Here is a 21,170-nt window from a genome sequence, read left to right as displayed (position 1 = left end):
ACCAGTTTAGTAATCTGATAGCTGTGATAATGACCATACCATCTCAGATCAGTGTTCAGGAGCACGATTTTTTTGGTGACTAGAAGAGTGGAAACAAGGGAGCACCTGTACATTGATATTTTTCCAGGCACTTCTCAGTGTTCAGCAGCTGTGGCTCAATCACTTCTGTGGAGCAAAGTGGTGTCTTTGTGCTTAGTAATCTATGATAGGAGAAAAAAAAAAGTGTCTTTGAGCCTATGTACAGTTTTATTACCCAGAATATCCTGTGGCAAGGTGTTCTGCAGCTGAATTTTTGAGGTAGGTGCCAAGATCCTGTAACAGGACAGCCATACAGTATTACTTAGGGGAAGGTTGGCTGTGGAGGATAGGCTGAGGAGAGAGAAAACAGGTATGCATTCACCTGGTTTTCAGCAGTGAAGCTGCCATATGTGGAGTTGCAACTAATGCTGTGTTGTGGCATTATGAACAGAAAGCTTGTTTGACAGTTCTTAGATTTAAGGGTTACCCAGTGACTATACCGTGAGCTGAACTAGGAAAGAGATCCAGCTGAAAAACAACAGAGTGGATATACCAACTTTTAAAAATGTTGACAGATCAGGCCATAAAACTGTGCTTAGAAAGCTGAGGTGGCAAGCCAAGGAGGGGGCAGCAGAAACAGGAGCAACAGTCACTTGTAGAACTCGGGGGATGCGAAATGTCAGCCTGTGTGTTGTACATTGCTTGAGCCAGGTTAACCAGGTACCCCTTCTTGGCCCACTACAACTGTGATGTAAAACTTAATGTAAAGGTTGAGCTGCTGTGTCATATCATGCTTGCAGCAGCCTTTGAGCCATTTGCATGATTGATGGCGAGAGGCGGCGATTTGGAAGCTGTGGTAACTTGATCGCCGCTTTATGGCTCAGACATTTAAATTATCCCACCCACTGGCTCGATGCAGCGATTTCGATGTTGGCGGAATGAGAAATGAGCTCATAACCTGGTCTGGCACGTGCAGATTTGCCTTTCTAAACGTGCATCCTACAGGAATGAGCTGTTCTAGAATCATTGGCCACAGGTGGTGTCTGCGGGTGTGTGGTGCGTCCAATTCTACGGCGTTAGTGAAAACCGAGGTAGCAACGCCTGAAGAGTTTCTGCTGGTATAACACTGACTGTATTAAGAAATTACTCTTTGTGTGGGAGGTGAGGAAAGCTAGCTGGGCTAATAAATGATGGTTTTAAAAAAAAACAAGAAAAGGTATAGCATGCATGGGTACAGTTATGTAAGAGAAGGAAATAAATCAGTGTTTCTCTGAGAACCTCAGCCACAGAGCTGCCAGGCGATTGGGCCGCGGTATTGTTCTCAGCACACCCTCCGCTTCCTTTTTTCCTTTTCGGGGCGAGGGATGGATGAATTGATGGAGCCGGGAGCAGGATGCCGGCTCTGCCTCCAGCCAATGCTGTGTGGTGCAGCCGTGTTTACCCGGCTTACGCAAGGCAGAGCCAGCCCCTCTTTAGGCAGAAGGCGCTACCCACGGCTGAAGTGAAAGCACTCAGAGCAGAGTCACTCAGTCTGGCAGTTGCCGGAGGTTTAAAGGAGTTGGTGGTTTTTGGCTGGTTTTTAACGAGGTCGAAGTGTTGGGGTTTTTTCTTCTCTACTGTGTGGAAATACTGAAAGGACACAAAGATTCCGGTAAGTGCTCTGCATGCCATCGCTTTTCCCTTTTCAGTGTGGTATTGTTTCAGTCTGTCTTCAAAAGCCTCCTCAGTTGCAGTGGTTTTCAGTGATGTGGTGGAAAGGAAACGTGAGAGCGGGCAGTGTGTCTGCAGGCTGCCCTTCCACCTCAGAGAGGAAGAGGCATTCAAAGTGCCCAGTATAATAACTGCTGTTTGCTCGTAGGAAGCACCAGTCACTTCTCATTTTTAGGGTGCAGAGCAAGATGCCTTGAAACTGTCATCATCACCTAAGGGAATTTCTCATGGAGCTGTTAAATATTTGTGTTATCTTAACTGAAACAGAGGCTTTAAATGTAACTGTAACTCCTATTAACTGCAAGATGGTGCAGTATGCTATGTGAAAAGGCTTTAATGTAATACAAATACCTATTTAGCAGATACTTTGGTACACGAACTGCCTCATCAGGAAGTCAGAGGCTCATAAAAGCCAAAACTGTAATGTTCAGAAATGTAGAACAAGAAGTCATTGTGTTTTTTTGCAATTACAGGCTTCTCAGCCATATAGTCCAGTACAGGTACATCAGACAGTGAATCTTCCTGGATTCATTCATCAAAGCTGATTTGTGTAACAGCCCTCTTAAAAATAAGGCGCATCTCTTGTGGTCTAAACTCTTAAGAAGTTTTGCTTTTGTCACTGACTTGAAATGAAAGTTGGACTGCTTATTTTTAAGGTAATACTTCGTAATTTGTCTGAAGGCAGTAGAGGCGATAATTTTAAAGGTTTCTACCTGCAGAGTTCTCTTTATGAGAACTGTACTTTTGCCACATCGTACCCATATTGAACAAAGTTGTTTTTTTTTTCTTTCCTGCCTGTACTTTCACAAGGCACTCCCTGAAGGTACAAATAGGTAGTGCTATGGCTAACGAACACGTGATGTTCTCCCAGCATGGCTCTGTGTAGCATTGTTTTATGGCTTCTTGAGATTATAAATAATCTTCACTTGATAATCTGAGTGAAACGAAATCAAAACTGTACCTTTTTTAATGTAGCCCACAGAGTTTGTGGTAACAGCCCGAGTGCAGGTGCAGCCAAAACCTCGTGGAGAAAGCTGCAAATTGATCTCCTGAAGTAGCTTTTGTGAGTAACTTTGACAGGTGGCTCAGCTGATGGAGCAAGTCCAGGCTGTAGCATTTGTCCCTCGTGCTAAAAGGGAGTGCTGGCAGAAGGGCCGTGCCCCGTGTGAGAGTCTGTGCATTGTCATCAGGGTATCCAAAAGCTGATGTGGAGGATAGAGGTGGCAAAGGGGGCTTAGACTGCGTGGAAATGTAGCATTGGTGAAGAACTTTCTCAGCTAATTAAGGATAGAGATAATATTGCGGTGACAGCTTTAAAATAGACACCTTGTGCTAAAAGACAAATGTTTTTGGCTTCCCACACGCAGTCTGAATTACATCATTTATAACCCGTAGGAGGCTATCGTGGTTTCCTCAGGGGAGGATCAGCTGTTACTTTTTCATAACTGAAAAAAATGCTGGATTCTTTTGATTTTTTTTTTTTTTCCCAGGGGAATATTTTCAGGATTGATTTTTGTCAGTCTGTTGGAGTGGATCGTTATTGGTTACATAAATCTTCCAGGTTTAGTACACCCAACCACATTCTCATCTCATCAATGGCAGCTCAGAATAAGAGAACTGAAGTTAGCAGAGGTCTGATTGAAACCAGCCTCCTGTGCTTAGATGGCTTTTTTCCATCTTCTGAACAGGAATGCTATTTTTGACTACTATCATAAAGTACAGATTTTCGTATAGGTGCCCATAGTAGAAGTCCTGTTCTAAAACACTTCCCTTGTTCACTGAGCAGGGTTGCCTGTCCTCATAGGGCTGTTCCTGTCTTTCCTAAAATTGCTGAGAACTCAGACTTGCTTCTGAGGCTGGAACAGAACTCGAAGCAGGATGCTGGATGCCAATTCAACCAAAACTGCTGTTTCTTAGCCTGGAAAAAGTTAGCTGTAGCCTTGGAGCAGAACAGTAGATTTGCTCTTGTGTATCAAGTTAATGCCCCTTTGAACATGTCTACACAAAACGGCCCTTTTTGTGTGCATGTGTGTGTGTGCTCTGACTCTTCCATGACTTGTTTCCAGGATGACCAACCCACTAATGGCAGATGTCCATGGTAAAAAGATGCTTTCATTCTGTTTATGAGAATGAAAAACTCTTCTACTGAGACTTCACAGATGTTCTCAGGGCACAATAGCAGATAGTTGTTTGCATTGGTTTATGCTTGGTATCCTGTCAGGAGAGCCTCCTTGCTCATTTCAGAGCTTGGCCTTGTCTTATTTTTGATGCTTTCATATCATAAGACACTGTTATGTATATAGTGGATGGCTAAGCTTATTCTGAGTTATAAAAGAAAAGGTGTACAGAGTAGACTAAGGAAATAATGAGCCATACAGAAGCAGAAGGCTAGACTGATTTTTCCAAACTCTCAAGGCTTATTCTTGGTGGGGGAAAGGGGGGTTATGCTGAAAAGCTCCCTTTTCTGGAAAGAAAATGAATTATCCTTCCTTAGAAAGGTGGTGTATGGCTACTGATCTAAAGTGATAGTGCAGTTTGAATGCCTGTCAGCTGCATCACCATACCTTCCCTGTGCATCTCTAGTGCAGGATGTGAGCTGTAAACAGAAACTGGCTAATCTCAAAAGTGGAGTATAAAACCTGCTGATCTTAAAATTGCAAGAATGTGTCTGAAGGAAACACGAGCTTGTTTTTAACTAGAAACTGGAAGAAGTATGAAAACTATGGTTGATAAATACATACTCTTTCACCTAGTGATCACTTCAGTAAAAACTATTTCAGTACAAGTTTACAAAAAGATTGATAGGAAAAACAGTGAAAGGGGAATAACTTTCCAGTAGTGATTTAACCATCAGATAGAAGAAAGTGATTTCTCAACCTCAGCTTTCAGAAACATAGTGATGCAAAGGAGCTGATTCCTTGTTGCTCGCATCAGTGGAAATCAGTAACAACTTTGACATTGTTTGTGAAACCTGACAGCCTGGACTTGATGGGAACTCAAAACAAGAAGTCAGTCTGCTGAGAATTACTTTTGGGTTTGGTAAATCTCAGGAGGAGAAGGACAAAATTGTGCTTCATTGGTAATGGAGTTACTCACAATTTATGTCTAACTGGTCAAAAGTGCACCTAAAGTTTAGGTTGCTTGATCAAATTGTGTTGGACTTCCTAAAATTAACTGTATTCCCAGAGTAATTTAGATTGGGAGGTTGTCTGGTTCAGTCCCTGAACTCAGAGTGGGACTGGACTGTTTTAGATCAGGCTGTTCAGGGCCAAGATGCAGCTGAGGTTGATCTCCAAGGATGGAGATCTCACAGCCTCTCTGGATTGTTTCCCCCCCCCCCCCCCCCCCCCCAACAGCTAATCAGGATTTTCCGGGTTGTAGGTTGTTTGTTGCCCCTTGTTCTGTCTCTGCGTACTTAGATTCTATTTCATCTGTATCCCCCCTGATTTAACACAGAATTGCTGAGGGAAGAGCTGGATGTGAGAATTGCAAGGATAGTAAATGAAAAACGGCAAATAGCAAATCGTATAAAAATAAAAACAGTAATAGACAAGATGCCTTGTGCTTTATTTCTAAAAGCCAAAAAACCCCAGACTTTAAAATATGTAGATATAGAATGTAAAGAAGATAACGTTATAAAAATGGAGGGGAAAATTCCTGGTTTTGCATCTGAATCAGCATGTTTTTATTTTAATGTACTCAGTGACAGAGGACTTCTTTCTATACTGTGAAAGTGGTTTTTTATGCAGTATTTTAGAAAAGGGCTAGTCTGGCACTAGCTACAGTTGCTAGCAGCCTATAATGCTTGCTCTGTGTTTAGAAAATGACGGTAATTTATTACAAAGAGACTTTTATTCTAGTATTTTTAGCTCACAGCCGAGTGTTTAATGAATCTCTGCTTGGGCTCATTGAATTTATGTTCTCCCCTCCCCCTGCCCCATTTTAACCATTAAGATGCTGCTGTTCCTGCTGCAATTCCAAAAGCTATACTTGGTCTACTAAATAGCAAACTTATTCACGAGGTGCTCTGCCTTCCTGCAAACAAGACCTGAAGACTTGCTGTAGAAGCCACTAAAACCTGGTTGTATGTGAGTCTCCTGATAGAAAAGGCAGCTGAGTGGTTGAGGATGGCTGGTAAACTAAAGCTGATAGTTCAAAACCAGCCTAAATTCAGCCTGTCCCCCACTGAAAATGATGTGTTCAGTGAAAGTGAGCTCTTAAACTCACGTACTCTGAAGCATGGTTTGTGAGGTCTTTCCAGGGCATAGTCTGGGTTCAGACTGGGGCTTGCATGAGACAGGAGAGATTAGAATTATATGGCTTTTCCTTCTACTTGAATGGAGTCAGAAATCTGTGGCTTGCTTCCTTCTGTCTTTGCCTTCTGTGACTTCAGTGAGTACTGGAGAACAGGAAGGCTTGTAAGAAACTAGATTTACATTCCTCAAACAAATACTTTTCTCAGCTTAGTTGTTATCTCTTTCCAGTCTTTCAAAACAGTTTCACATGATAGTATTGAGCAAGTTGCCCTCACTGAGCTTTTTCCTGCCTCCAGAGGAGCCAGTATTAAGAATAAAAAGGTACTACTTGTTCATGAGTTCTTCCTGGTCCAGTTTCCTATTTTTGAGACTGAAGGATTTTAGCTGGTACCCATTGTGGGTTTGTGCTAACTGCAAACAGTTGTGCTCGACTCTTAACCGTGCAAGCTGCATTACTCAGAAGATGTTTTCAAATCTGTAGTACAGGACTGTGCACAGGTAGGGGTTTTCAGGCTTTGGCCTCTTCTCTTTGGCAGAAGCAGAGGTCTTGACGTGAAAAGTTTGCTGCTGCCAGTTCTGTGATTTTGGAAGAACGTTGGATGAGATGGGATCTTATAATTGACACCTTGTTCCTCATCAGCACTGAAGGTGTTTGGAGGAGTTTAGAGCAGTTTGTTGTTCAGAGCCTGCTCCATTGAAGCATCTTGCAGTGATGTTTGGACATGCTCCTGCAAAAAGCAAAATTGTAACTTGCATGTATTTTGTTCAAGCAGTTGGTTCCTTAGTTGTCACTTCAGGGCCAGGTTGTCTTTTTAACATATTTAATTAGCCTTTCCTAACACTTTGAGGAAGTCTCCTGTAGTATATTCTAGGAATAAAAACTGATCAGGTTATACTACAAGAGAAGACCCATTATATATATTATATATTATATATTAGTCGATCCTTCCTCTCAACTCAAAAGCATTGCTTCCTGTAACTTCTTTACTCTGATTTAAATGATCCATAAGTCTGCTCTGTTTCAGGAGTGGAAATGTTATCCCATGGCTAGATTAGACTCCTCTCTAGTGGGACAGCACTTGAGTTTTATTTGCAGACAACAAATTTCCCTTGGACTAGTTGTCAGGATCTCATTGGGAGGATGTACTTGATCTTTGTTATTTATGTGAACAAGAAAAGGTTTCCTTTTGGGTACCAGGCAGATCACACTGGGTGAGAAGTAGTGTGTATGTCAGGCTGATTATTTTTTTTCATGAGTGCTGAATTTTGTTTGTGCTTGAGTTGAAGTAATCTGGGGCTGTTAGTAGTTGTGAAAGTGGTGTGTGCAGCTCATAAAGGTTCTGAGATGTATTTTTAAAAAAATCAAAGTTCTAACATTCAAGCCACACTTTTAAAAATGGATGAGCAAGCTGTGTTTTTAGTGATAGCTCCAGATTTCTAACTCTCAAACCTTCCTTGAATCTAATAAGAAGTGGGTTTCCATCATATGTACAAAGTAAACTTGGCTGGATTTCTTTAAGTGTAAAAACAAAAGAAAATGTTTTAAGGAGGAGCTGAGCGTTAGACATTGGACACTTTTCCTTATACTAAGATTTTCTGTATAATTTCTTGTATTGCTGAAGTCTGTCCCTGGGCACTGTTGACCCTGTTTATCATTTCTTCTGAGTTATCTCTTAAGAGGAGGTTACTGACCATTTGCTCAGGTAACTCTTTAGAGTCTCCTTTAACTGTCCATGTTTTATTTTAATGAGACTCGGAAGCTGACTCACTCTGGGAGATGTATTTTTTAGCTTTCTGTGAAATTGTTCATTTGGATGAACAGAGGAAGAGGAGAAGCTACACCAGACCTGTTCTTGTATTAATAGCTAAAGTTATTTTTAATGCTTGCCTTCCCACTTTCTCTGAGTGAAAGGATTTTAGCTCTTTATTAAACACTGCAATGTTGGGGTTATACTATTTAAATCTTTGGTTACTGTGTCATGGTATTTACTCATTGTATGCTGTTTCCTAATAGGCAGCGCTCCAGATTTCATAGCAGTATTTCTTGTGAGTTCTTAAATGTCAATGCAAAGGACAACTGTTGGCCAAGATGAAATTAGTTTTATGTGGAGAAGACTGAATTGCAGGGGAGAGCCTGCTGAGGAGATCAATATTCAAGTAGAAAATAGGTTAATCATGTGGGGAGGAGGTGAAAACGTGAGTTGTTTTTAAGATGATAATCATACAAGCAACTATAATGTGAGATTTTAAAATAAAACAAGAAATGCTGAAGTTGATAGTAAAAATACTTCATAGAAAATATATCCTTATTTTTATATACAGATAAAGCATGAATATTTATGCTCACTTCTTGAGAAGAAGAAATACTTCAGACAGGAGATGTGGCTAGAGAACTGAGCACTATAGAACAATAAGATCAATACAGTTCAGTACTGTCAGTAAACCAGCCCTGAGGTGTCTTTGTAGGGACATGGTTTCAGAGAATTGCTGGTGTGGTGCTCCAAGGTGTGGTGTGATGTCAGGGGGGCAAGGAGGACTTTAGAAGACATGAACATGAAAATTGTGAACAGTTAATGTTGTGGGGCTCCTCTTATCAAATGGGGCAATCCCCACTTCCATGTGTTGTGATTACTGGCACGATAAAGGCTTAAGGTCTCGTTTTCATATGATAAGTTTGCTTTAAATTCTTTATCTTAGGATTTTAAATGCAAACCCTACAGCAGTAAGTAGCCTCACAGTCCCAGTGGAGTTACTGCTAAACTTGGATCAGCAATCTAGAAATGCCTTGGAGCAAACTCTACTGCTTTGCTCCCTCCTGTGCTGCTGCTGCTGTTCCCGTGGGACAGATGGGGACTCTTGCATCAGTATAATGCACTTTCAGCACCAGCAAAGTGATGGGTCCCAAAGGCTTGAGCCAGGACAGCTGCCCAGTGAAAATGCACAGTGCTTCCAACAAAAATATATTGGTGTAAGTGTTGTGTAGATGGGACACAGACACTTCGTGGGAGTGTTGTGCCAGTCAGGTTTATTGCAGTGCACTTGCACATATGGCAGTGGGTCAGCTGTGATAATGTTACACATGTGCTAGCCACAGAAACAGTCTGCAGTTAACTTGTGTCAAGCACTATGAAATCTACAGTACTCAGACTTGAAAACAAAGGAGAAAAGACTTGGAAAATAATGCACAATTAAAGGAGGAATCCTCCTGGTTGTGTTCTGCAGGCATCACAGCAAACATCTGTAGAACAGTGAGACGTCTTTGTATTTGTGTGAAGCCCTCACAAGTTTGTGGAGTAGCATGGAGGAGCAAACTGAGTTCTTAGGGACCACAGTGAGTGGATTGCAGGTGGCAATCAATATGTCCATGCTGGATAAGAAGTTGGTAGATTGAGAAGACATGTTGAAGGCCAGGCTTCTCAGCGAAGGAGCAAGGAGGACTGGGAGAGGGTGTAGAGATAAGGTCAGTAGTGGGATCTTCTCATCAGCTTCTGAACAAATACGAGCAAGATGTCAAGCACTGCCACGTCCTTTTCTCTGTTCTTACGACATGAGTTGGTGGTAGATAGAATCTGCATGATGATGTCTTTTTGCTAATAACTATGGTCTAGTTAAGGTAGAAGAAAATGGAGATACAGCACTGTAGTTGTGATCAGAGTTGATGACAGGATTCAAGAAATGCTGTGCGTGTCAAAAAGTATATTTGTGCGGAAGGCAGGATGTTAACCATCAGTACTAAAAAAGATGAGTAGCTTTTTGAGTTGGAGTGAAAACTTACCTGGAAGGAAGGGAATGTTCTTATTTCTATTAAAACTTCAAACAGGCTGGCATCAGCTTTATTCTTTACCGACCCAGTGCTCAGCTGTGTGGGCTTTCTCTAGAGGAAGGTCAGAGGTGTGCTGGATAGGTCAGGAGTGTCTGGAAATGCTCCTAATGAGAAGCTGCAAAATATAATAGTATGAACTGTTCCTCAAAGCAGAAATCTGAGGAAAAAATGCACTTCAAGACTGTTTTCATTAAGAACTATGTGGAATTCCCTCAGGAAATTTCCTTCAAACAGATGTTTGTATGACTTCTGTCTCTTGGTTAAACATGAGAGATCACGTTGCACACCCTGCACTTGTATGGCAGACTCAGTATCAAATTGTCAAACAACTTCCTTCCGTCTGCAAATCCAGAAACTTCTTGGAAAGCTCTGAATCAGACACTTTCCATGAAAGCTTCTTCCTCTCTGGCTAATGGACTGGTCTTGCTTTGTAATTTTTTTTTCTTTACATTTAGTGTTTATCTGGCTCTACTTCTTAATAGCTGAACAAAATATAGTAAATGAAGCTATGTACCATTTATTCTATAAAAAGCTAGCATGAAGGAAAAGTGGTGTGGGTATTTCAAGGCCATAGTGGAATTTTCTGAGTGCACTTTTTTGTGACCTGCTAGTTTTTCAAGGCAATTCAACCTTAGTTCATGTGGGTTTATATAAATGGGTTTTTTTAATTATTTCAGCCAAAACCAAAATATGGAAAACACAAAATATTGTACCTGCTGTACCAGATAGGTGTTCAAGTTTGTGTAATTGATGGATTTGAGTGCTTTCTCTGACACTTAAATTTGTTTTTGTTTTTCCAGGAAATAATGAAAAAAGTGTGCCACAACTCTTGATCAGAGACCTGAAATTTGAGAAGAAGTCATTAGCTAAGCTCATGTTTTCTCCTGATCAAGAAAATCATCCATCAAAAGCACCAGTCAAATATGGTGAATTGATTGTATTAGGGTAAGTGTTTGAGTGTGAAAGTCTGAGGGTTTTCTCATGGGTTACATTGGAGTCTTGGAGGACAGTGTATCTAAGGGGTTTCTTTCAATCAAAATTCTCTAAAATACTGTCTCTCCACCAGGGTTGGTGAATATTTAGAATGTTTCATTTACAGCATGAACACACCATTTAGAGGTAAAGCCCCAGAAAGGCAGATAATTTTCCTTGGTTTCATGTTTGGGACCCAAGACTCACTGGCTTGTCGATAGCAGATTTGAGATTCAGCTGGGTAGCAATCCTTGCCCTGCAAGCTTTGTGTGTCTCTGCTGTGATTCTGTGGGCATGTTTCAATATTGTGTTCATTGATTCTTGGATTTAAGTGTGATTAATTAAAAAATCTGTGATTAGTAACACTATACTAATTACGGATACTTTGTGCTTAGAATGGAAGGTCTTGTGGGCCGGTATCTCATGAGGAGCTAAGCAATACAGGAAGATGGACTTTGTTCTTGTTCTGTGCTTTTTGATAGGTACAATGGGTCTCTCCCAAATGGAGATAGAGGAAGAAGAAAAAGTAGGTTTGCTTTATTTAAAAGACCCAAGGCAAATGGGGTGAAACCTAGCACTGTGCACATTGCCTGTACCCCTCAAGCAGCAAAGGTAAGCTCCATTTCTCTAGTTAAGTCTGATTTCTCCTAGTGCTGTAATAAAGAGCTCCATCAAGTCAGAGCTGTTATGAAACACTGTAAAAAGCATGAAGTTCTGGCTGTGAAAAGAATGGTTCATATTTATCCAAGGTTTTTTGGTACCTGTCAGGGTTGGCAAGAAACAGTTCAGCAAGGCAGATTTGGTGCCTAGTCTTTGCTGTGGCTAGAAAGGAAAATAATTATTTTTGAAACATGAATGTTCCGGGCACAGACCGGTCATGTAAAACTTTGTATTTTGTTTTCCTTCCAAACTTACTAAAGACATCTGTTCTAGACTTTGTAGTTTTACAGTCACTCGTGCTTTAGGGCTAACTTTGCTTCACTAAAGCTGAATTTTAAATGATTCTTTACCAAAGCTCCATGTGCATTTGCTGCTCCATACAATTGGTAGGAGTTCCTCAGGGATGGGGCCAGGTGGGTTTTGCAGGACGTGGTTCATAGAGCTTATAATCAGTAGCAATAAAGAAGCACTAAAGGAGGGGTTTAGGTCCTGATGTCGAATTGTATGTCATGTCAAAACTACATTATAGCTAAGGTATTAACCATGCAATATTTCTGTATTGTGGCTATTCAAGTGTGTGTGCAATTATGTTCAAAAACTAATTGAGCATTTCTACTAAAACAATGGAATTTGAGGAGGTTTGGTGGTTGCTTAGAAATTGCCAGTGACAAGACCAGGCCCTTAAACAAATACTGTAGTGTTGAGTGTTTGACTATTTGAATACCTTGATACATAAAAATATGGATCCCTAAATTCAGGAAATTGCCATGAAGTTTTCTGAAATCAAAAGCATTTTTCTAACCCAAGTTCTTGTAGTAGAATTACATTCATTGGAGATCTGTGAAAAGAACACTTATTTTTGCAAAGTCTTCATGGTCTTCAAGTTAAGTGCTGTTAAGATGCACTTCTGAATAGTCTTTGCTCAGTTCCTACTAGGGAGTTGCAGAATGAACATTCAGACTAACAAACTGAAACCTAGATTACTTTGCTGCAACTTCTGCAACCTGTGTTGAGTTGCTCCATTTTACCCTATTTACCACCAATTTTTAGTCTATATGTATTATCAGTCATCACTGATTTTAGTATCAACTTGGGTCCTGTTTTTAGAATGAAGTTCCTAAGTTTTAGTCCTCACTTTGCTGTTGGACAGGTTGAGGCTGAGATGGCCATGAAGGTGTTACATTCAGTTTTAGCCTTTGCATTTAGTTGTTTTGTTCTTTTGTGTTAAGGCCAGCATTGCACTAACACAAAACATGACTAATAATGTGCCCTGGTTAAGTGTATTTTGTTGCAGCATGTGGTGAAGAGACCAGTTTGGTCTGTTGCTGAATCAGTCCTGCAGCTTTTTTTTAATAGTCAGGACAGGGTTTTGTGAAGTTCAACTACAGGTATGTTACTAACAACCATCTGCAATAATTAGTAGAATAGGAGCCTGATTTTTTTTATATAGATATAGATGTATGTGTAATCTACTTTGTTGCTGTATATTGAAGAGTTATTGTGCACTAGTTCAATAATATTTGGCATTTTTCCGTAGGCAATAAGTAATAAGGACCAACACAGCATATCTTACACTTTGTCTCGGGCCCAGACAGTAGTAGTTGAATATACACATGACAGCAACACAGATATGTTCCAGGTATGTGAAGTAAACATGTAAGTGTATTCTCACTTCTGGTGGGCTTCTAACAAGGCATCCTCTCTGCAGGTTTTTTCCCCTCAGACTCAAAAGTTTGCATGTGTCAAGTTTCTACGTTTTACTCTTCAGAACAATTTAATTCTGTTTGTTCCCAAGGCCATCCCATGAACAAGGCTGTGTCTGTGCATCTCTCTCAGACTTGGGCAAAGGTGAAAGCTGGGGGGGGGGTTGTGACTAATGCACAGGATTATGGTTTTGCCTTTGATTGCTGGTTGGCAAGTCCTGTAACCTGTCTCCTAGTCCCTCTCTGCTAAACGAAGAATAAAGTGCACAGTTCTCTTTAAGTACTTGGGACTTTGCTTCTGGAATTTACAAAGGGATTTGGGATCAGCCAGTTGGAGACGGGGTAGAAGAAATACAGTGTGGAAACACAGGAAAGCTTCTGGCACAACTAATATGAAAAATACCCTGAACTTCTTTAAGCAAACCCAGAAATGTCTAAAGTGCTGGGAGGTGTGGAGAGAGGAGCCTCAATGCTGACACTGGCAGTTCAGAGCAACTTTGCTGCAGTTCCTGTGTGTCTGAGAAGGGACCACAAACACATTTGCAGCTGTGGTGTGCACTCATATCTTATAATTGTTTCCTGTTTTTCTCAAAAGGAAGGGTTTTGTTTTGTTGGGTTTTTTTTTTTAATGTGTGCTTTGTTCTTTCTGATTCCCAGACTGATCTTGCATTGATTTTCCCCCCCGCCCCCCGTTATTGTCACTAATTCATGGCAAGGAGTTTTGCTGTCACAGCATTTAGCTGTGACGCCACTCCAAGATCTAAGGAGGTGGGAGGTGTTGGGAAGTGGTGGAGGAAGCTGCTCTGCAACTGCAAATACTTACAACAGAGCAAAAGGACTGTAATGAACTCACTGCAGCATAAGCTATTGTTTGTGTGAGTGTTCTCTCTTCAGGCATGCTGTGGCATGTGTGCTGCTCTGAAATTGCCCCTGGCAATCCCCGTGTACTGATGGGTTATCCTGCCTAAGAAGCAATAGAAAAATACATTCTGACAAAGCAGTTTTAGTCTCATGAAAGCTCTCCAGCCTTCACCAAAAAAGCACGTCAAGCTTTTGGGTTGCCCTGCTCAGCAGTTAATCAGTCTTAATATAACCAACTATTTTCACGGAGCCTGAGAGCTTGGGCAGTGAGTGAGTAGTAGTGTATAAGAGCTTTAAACCCAGCTATGTGAATGTTTGGGAGAGGGATATTACTTCTCTTCTTACTTTGTAAAGAAAAGGACAAGGTGATTTGACTGGAAAAGCAGCGATACCCGTACAGATACTCAGTACAGTTGTGTGGGACTGCAAAACTCTCTGAAAAGAAGCCAGCTTTCAGAAGAATCTGACTGTTGTCAGGTGTTGAATTCTTGTGTTCTCTGAGTGTTCTTGTAACCCCTCTCTGCCACAAGCACCTTGTACCTGGTCTTTAACAAAAGTTTTGCTACTTCTCAGTGCCCCACTAGAGCTGAAGAGACAGCTCACATTATCTAATTTTCCTACATCTACACCTCCACCTAGTCTGGCATTGTTCAGAATATTGCAGGCATGCAAAGTGACTGAATGTCGCTTTTCTTCCCTCTAACTGCTGTTTCCTGGCTGTTTTGGTGCTGCTGCAGCTCGTCCACGTGACCTGAGTGTAACTTCTCTGGTGAGAAGGCCTTCAGTGGGAAATCATCTCAGAATTTACTTAATTACATCATTTTACTTCCCTTTCCTTTACCATACCCAGCTTTCAAAATAACTGTGATCACTTGAAGGCAGAATAATTCATTAATTTGGATTAGGCTTTAGATGGGTGGAGGGGAATGCTTTAAACTATAACATCATGATTTTTATATTATCACAAGTGCTTCGAATTTGAACATTCCTAGACCCAAAGACAAACTTCTGACTGTTTGGTTTTTTTTTTAATCTCTTTCCAGATTGGTCGGTCAACAGAGAGCCCTATAGACTTTGTAGTAACAGATACAGTTCCTGGAAGTCAGAGTAATTCAGATACACAGTCTGTGCAGAGCACTATATCAAGGTTTGCCTGCAGAATCATATGTGAACGTAACCCTCCTTTCACAGCAAGAATATATGCTGCAGGATTTGACTCCTCGAAAAACATTTTTCTTGGGGTAAGGAGACTTTTTTTTTCTCCCCCAGAAGTTCAGTTCAGGCTTATTTTAAAATTAATTCATAGCTCCGCTTCAGACAAATTAAAGTTCTCATTGATGTAATTTGTTCTAGGAGAAAGCTGCGAAGTGGAAGACATCAGATGGGCAAATGGATGGACTAACAACAAATGGGGTTCTTGTTATGCATCCTCGTAATGGATTCACAGAGGACTCCAAGCCAGGGGTGTGGAGAGAGATCTCTGTGTGTGGGAATGTGTTCAGCCTCCGTGAAACCAGATCGGCTCAGCAGAGGGGAAAAATGGTGAGAGTAGTGACCAGTGTTTTATGCAACCTGTTCAAAATGGATACAGCCATAAGTGGTAAAGTTGGGGCATAGAGCTGGAATCTGCTGTAATTTGCTCACCTCTGCAGTTAGTTACACTGACTTCTGCGTGTCTTGTCTTCATGCACAAAGATGTCTTGCTCAACCTGAATTACTGAGTTTATCTGCAAACTAGTACTTAATTGCACATCTAGACTGCTCTTCTAAATTGAGTTGCTGGTCTACTATGTACTTCTGCAAAGTGTCCTAGTCCTGTGCGCATTTTAAAGAGTATTTTTCTGATTCTACCTCTTGAGTGTATGCTTTGAAGGTTTTCCCACTTTTCCTGTTTTATAGAATAATAAAGAATAATTATAATTTCATGGGATATTAATTCCCACCTTTACATTCTGAGTTTTCCCCTTTCTCTGTTTACAAAGCTTTGGTGATATTTCAGGAGATAATTGGTTTTGGGATCTCTCAGCAAAAAGAAATGCTACACTGAACACTTTCAGTGAATTATTTAGCTTGGAGCACTAGCAGGTGACTTTCTGGAGGAGGGGAAGGCCATGTGTAAAGGTGTGTTTGAAGAAAACAGTCTAAAATGCGATGGAGGACTAGAGAAGGCTTGTGCCATTCCTCAATTGAAGTAGCATAGTTGGGAGTGCTCGAGGTAGGGATGGGGTTGAGAGAAGTTGAGATTGGAGAGGAGCTAGGAACTTTTCATGACTTAATGTGGTCTAATTTAATGCACACACTGATTACTTAAGATGTTGGGGTGGTGGGAGTTCTTTTCAGAAAAAAAAAAAAAGAGGGGAGAGAGAAGCTGATACTGGGCTCTCCATGGGCATCTTATATAGACAGTCAGGAACTGCTCGGGACTTTGTCTGGATCTGTATTATGGAAGTGCATGATGTTCCTCTTCAGGCACCCTTGGGTGACACCTCTCTTTGTCTCTGTCCACCACAAGGTTGAGAACGAAACGAACCAGCTCCAGGACGGGTCTCTGATCGACCTGTGCGGGGCGACGCTGCTGTGGCGCACGGCGGAGGGGCTGTCCCGCACCCCCACCGTCAAGCACCTGGAGGCCCTGCGGCAGGAGATCAACGCAGCCAGGCCCCAGTGCCCCGTGGGCTTCAACACCTTGGCCTTCCCCAGCATGAAGAGGAAAGATGTTGTAGACGAAAAGCAGCCGTGGGTGTACCTGAACTGCGGCCACGTGCACGGCTACCACAACTGGGGAAACAAGGAGGAGAGGGACGGCAAGGACCGCGAGTGCCCCATGTGCCGCTCCGTCGGCCCCTACGTGCCGCTGTGGCTCGGGTGCGAGGCGGGGTTTTATGTGGACGCCGGACCTCCAACTCACGCGTTCAGCCCGTGCGGACACGTGTGCTCGGAAAAGACAACTGCATATTGGTCCCAAATCCCTCTCCCTCACGGTACTCACACTTTCCACGCAGCCTGTCCCTTCTGTGCCCATCAGCTGGCTGGTGAGCAGGGCTACATCAGACTCATTTTCCAAGGACCTCTTGACTAACACAGGTGTTACCAAGGACTGCAGTAAACTGATAAGCTAAGCGAGTCTGATTTTTAAACCAACTGTTTTTTCATATTCTCTGGGCTTTGCTGGTTTGCATTAAGATGAAGAATTTTTGGTTTGTTTTTTTTTTTTTTTGTTACAACAGCTAAAACCCTCTCTGTTGAGAAAAGTCTGGAAATAGAAGAAATTGCGGGGAGAAGGGGGAGAACTCCTGCTTTTTTTTAGCTAATAACTACTTCTGAAGAGGTGAAGGAAATGTTGTAAGAGTGAACTTCGATGCCTTCCGTTTAATGGTTTTGAATCACATGCCCACAAGTGTTTGAAAGTTGTTTCATTCTTTTTGTATATGGAGGGTAAAAAGTTCAAAGAACATTAGTTTACAGCTTGGATGCAAACATTGTAAAATATAACATGTATATTAACTCTTTTCTATTTATCTTTATTATTGAACATACCTAGAATGTTTAGAGAGTAGCATGGTCATAGTGTGTTACATCTGGCAGTTGGATGTGTAGAGTAGTTCTGGATGGAGAAGAACGTGAGATGGAAATGGTAGAAAAATCTTTTAATCTAAAATACTGAGTTCTTAGAATAGTTAAAATGCTTTTTAAACAAAGCTAATGCAAATTATGATGGCATAAAGTTGTACTTTAACCGTGTCGAAAGGTAGCGAAGAAGGATTTCTTAAAATGTCTTTTTGGTAGGACTGTACTTAAGATCTGGTTATGAGAAGAATATTTACCAGACTCTTTGAATATGCAACTTAGTCTAGATTAAGGATTTTCTTCTCCCTTCACGCTAACACTTCTCTTTATTTAGCATTAGTGACATTTGTGAGGGTTTTTCCAATGTTAAAATGAACAGACCTGAAAGATGAGGCTTGTTCTGTTCCTTGCTGTTTGGGGTGGGGGTGAGGGGAGAGGCAGAGGCACTCGGGCACAAGTGTGGGGAGCAACTTGTGACTTGGCCACATCCCAGCTTGGGAGGGGTTTGTCAGGTGGATGCTCTGCCTTCCACCCTCAGACGGGTACGTGGGGGCTTTTACCAGGTGCAGATGCTCATCGAGGCCATAGCTGGAACACAGGTGGAGCCTGGTACCCAGGGGATGTGTGCCCATGTCCCAGCGTCCTTGGGCAGCTGGTCACAATTGTCTGTTGTCGGAGGGAGCTGGGGCTGGGCTGGGCTCAGACCCCTCAGTGTGGGATGCTGTGCTTGGGCTCTGGTTAACTGGTCTCTCTCTGCTGTCCCCTCTCTCCCCTTCCATTCCCTCCATATCCACCAGAAAAGACCAGTGCACTACATGCAGCTTTGCTGCTGACCCACTGTGCTTCAAGGCAAACACACAACCTGACCTTTTTAGGGTTGATTTGAGCTTTTTCGGCCAGCTTCGTACTTTTTTTTTTTTCCAAAATATGTACTGTATAATTAATTGACAGTAGCAAATTTCTGTACTTTATAGCATAGCTTTCATTTTTCTTTTGAAGCTGTTCTAAAATTTTCTTGGTTTAAAGAGACCTGTGTTGCTTAGATGTCATAAATTACTTACTTTGACTGTCAATTATTTCTCCATTTTTAAAAAGAAATTATATATATTGTTTGGTTCACTCAGGAAATGCATGTGTCAGGAAACCTGTACTATAAGTTCAGTTAGCTGTCATGTACAAGTAACTGCTGTTACTCCCTTTCCATAGAAATATAACTGATTTTGACATTTTCCAGATTATATGCATTAAGTAATGAAACTTATGCAGCAAGAAATCCCTGTATTGTAGTTGTTCTAATCATCTTATTCAAACTATAGTATACTGTAGTTTTAATTTTTATTTGCAAATTAATTTATTCAAACTACATGAGTAAACACTTTTCAAAAATAGAAATTTGGGATTGTCTGTGGCTTTGTTTCCAAGAGATGGGGATGGCCCTTCTTTTGTCACCTAAGGTGCCTGTACTGTGCATGTGGGTTAAGAGCACAGAAAAGCAGCAGCTGTAAAGACTTTGCACATTTTCCTGGTCATGGCTTTGAATGGTTCCTGTCAGATGTGACCTCTTAACATATTTTATATTTAGCTGTGTGTTAACAAAGGTGAGAGTGTCGTTTAAAAGACACAGTTAAATGATCTCTTCCCCAAGTAAGTTAAAAACACTGAAATGTGAGCAAAACCTGAACTAAATGTCTGGGCTCTTCTAAAGTGATAAGAGCTCTTGATTCCATCTTCCACAAAATCTGGTTGACACTTCCGTGGCCCTGATCTTGTTGACTATGGGAACATGAAAAATCAGAAAGGGACATGATGAAAGCTGCAAAGCAGTGTGAGTAACATAGAGCTGAACTGTGGGCACAGACCGAGCAGGGCATGGTAGGAGGAGTATGGGGAGCGATGTACTCACCCTGTGTTGGAGGCACAGCTGGAGGCTCGTGTGGAGCCAGTGGTGCTGTTGGGTAGAGGCACATTGGACTGCAGAGGGGAAGAAGAAAGGTCCACGCCCAACATGCAGCCATCCTTAAGCCTCTGCCCTCTTTAAGATGATACATTCTGCTTTCACTGTACTTTCCTACGCCACCCTCACCCCCCCAAAAAGAGACTCCCCAAACAAAGGTGTCAGAGCACAACTGGCTGTGTCTCTGGGCAGTGTTAGGCTAAGATCAGTCTTCAGAGTCTGCCCCATGCTCTCTGCCTGTTGCATACTTCTCTTGACCCAAGCTGGGTTTGTTAATCCCATTTTTAAAACGGCAGAACATGGGCATTCAAATGCTTGAGACGGGGAGATCCCACTGTCAGAAGCAGGACAGCAATGGTTGAGTAGTTTAAAGAGCAAATTCCATCACTAATAGCAGCAGCTCTGACTGGGGTTCCCTGTTTGGGGTCCACCAGGCTTCTGTTCTTTTTTGGAACAATAGTCCTCTGTAAACAGTAAAATGAATATCAGATTAAAAAGAAAATGATCCCTTAGACTCAACCAGCTGACTGAAGCATTCTGAACTTTAAGGCCATTGCTTCTGAACAAATTTTGGAGCTGGGCGAGGTGCAGGAGGCGGCACCGTGCTGGCTTTGAGACAAACCACAGCTCCATTTGTGACAGCCTCAGTCAGCCTCTTGCACCTGCAAAAACCAGCCCCAGATGGCATCTGTGGCCTTCACCTGGTTTTAAAGGTTTGCTCAACTGGCAGAAGCATTGGTGATGCAAACAGCAGATGGGACAGGACTGTTCCCTTGGAGAGCACTGCCATTAGGAGGAACTGATAAGGGAGCGCATGTGAAAATGAGGTTAGGTGTAGGTGCTTCTCCAGCCTTAAAGTTTGTTGAAGTTCTGCAGAAGTGCTTCTGGAAATCAGCAGCCAGTGTTCTGCAGCTGGTTTGTGCATGGCTGCTCTGTCCTGTGCAGTGAGATGTGATTTAATTAACTTAATTTGCTCTTCATCTGTAAGAAATGGCATGGATTTAACAGTAGTAGAAGGCAGCAGCTTGGCACAGCAGCTGGCTAACAAAGGCTTTTTGTTGTTTTGGGGGTTTTGTTTTTGTTTTTTTTCCCCAAAGCAGCAGTGGGGCAGCTTGGTGTGTTGGCTGGCAGCAGGGCAGGAGCTGATGGGGAGGTTCCTGGGGGCTTTTCCCTGGGTGGGCAGCCTGGCACTAACGGAGTGCGCTCCGGTTCCTTGGCCAACCCAGCCATTAGGTTGGAGCAGTCCCACGTGCACCTGGTGTGGCTCTGAGCTGTTTGGTGCAGGCTGTGGATGAGGTGGTCTAATCCCATCTGTGCTAGGCTTGTTACACCTGCAAGAATGAGCCTGGTCTCCTGGAAGGTTTGACACCATGATGAAGTCACCTCGGGGGACTCCTGTGTTTGAAGGTGCTCTGCAAATCTCATAATGATCCTGCCGTGCCGTGCTTGATCGCTTTCTGAAGTGACACTTTCCAGGCTCCATTCTAAAAATACATTTCCAGTTTTGCAATATAAATCTATCATCATGACTATAGCTACTTGCACGCTGTCTTTCAGCCTGGATTAGGCCTGGTTGCTGTTGCATTAGACCACATTTCCTGGTTCTAGTCTTGGCTCATCCCTTTTCTGTAAAAATGCTGGCAAAG

The 21,170-nt window shown here is 42.1% G+C and overlaps 1 protein-coding gene across 4 annotated transcripts in view; it reads left to right on the top strand.

Annotated features, from left to right (window-relative positions):
- The window catches only part of PELI1 (pellino E3 ubiquitin protein ligase 1), a 43,679-nt gene extending 24,717 nt beyond the window's left edge, over positions 1–18,962 (top strand). For 3 of the 4 annotated variants that reach the window (XM_027663037.1, XM_027663039.1, XM_027663035.1), the window contains exons 2-7: positions 10,608–10,752; positions 11,262–11,391; positions 12,977–13,078; positions 15,047–15,244; positions 15,357–15,545; positions 16,516–18,962. In XM_027663037.1, the coding sequence (XP_027518838.1) occupies positions 10,682–10,752; positions 11,262–11,391; positions 12,977–13,078; positions 15,047–15,244; positions 15,357–15,545; positions 16,516–17,082 (1,257 nt within the window). In that variant the 5' untranslated portion in view covers positions 10,608–10,681 and the 3' untranslated portion in view covers positions 17,083–18,962. Of the gene's footprint in view, positions 1–1,493; positions 1,670–10,607; positions 10,753–11,261; positions 11,392–12,976; positions 13,079–15,046; positions 15,245–15,356; positions 15,546–16,515 lie in introns of those variants that run through there. The other variant, XM_027663038.1, reaches the window with a different exon arrangement.
- The last annotated feature ends 2,208 nt before the right edge of the window (positions 18,963–21,170 follow it).

This window comes from Corapipo altera, unplaced genomic scaffold (assembly GCF_003945725.1).
Source record: "Corapipo altera isolate COAL_440 unplaced genomic scaffold, ASM394572v1 94, whole genome shotgun sequence".
NCBI lineage: Eukaryota > Metazoa > Chordata > Aves > Passeriformes > Pipridae > Corapipo > Corapipo altera.
Note: the sequence above shows the minus strand (reverse complement) of the source record. Positions and strands in the feature narration are given on the sequence as shown.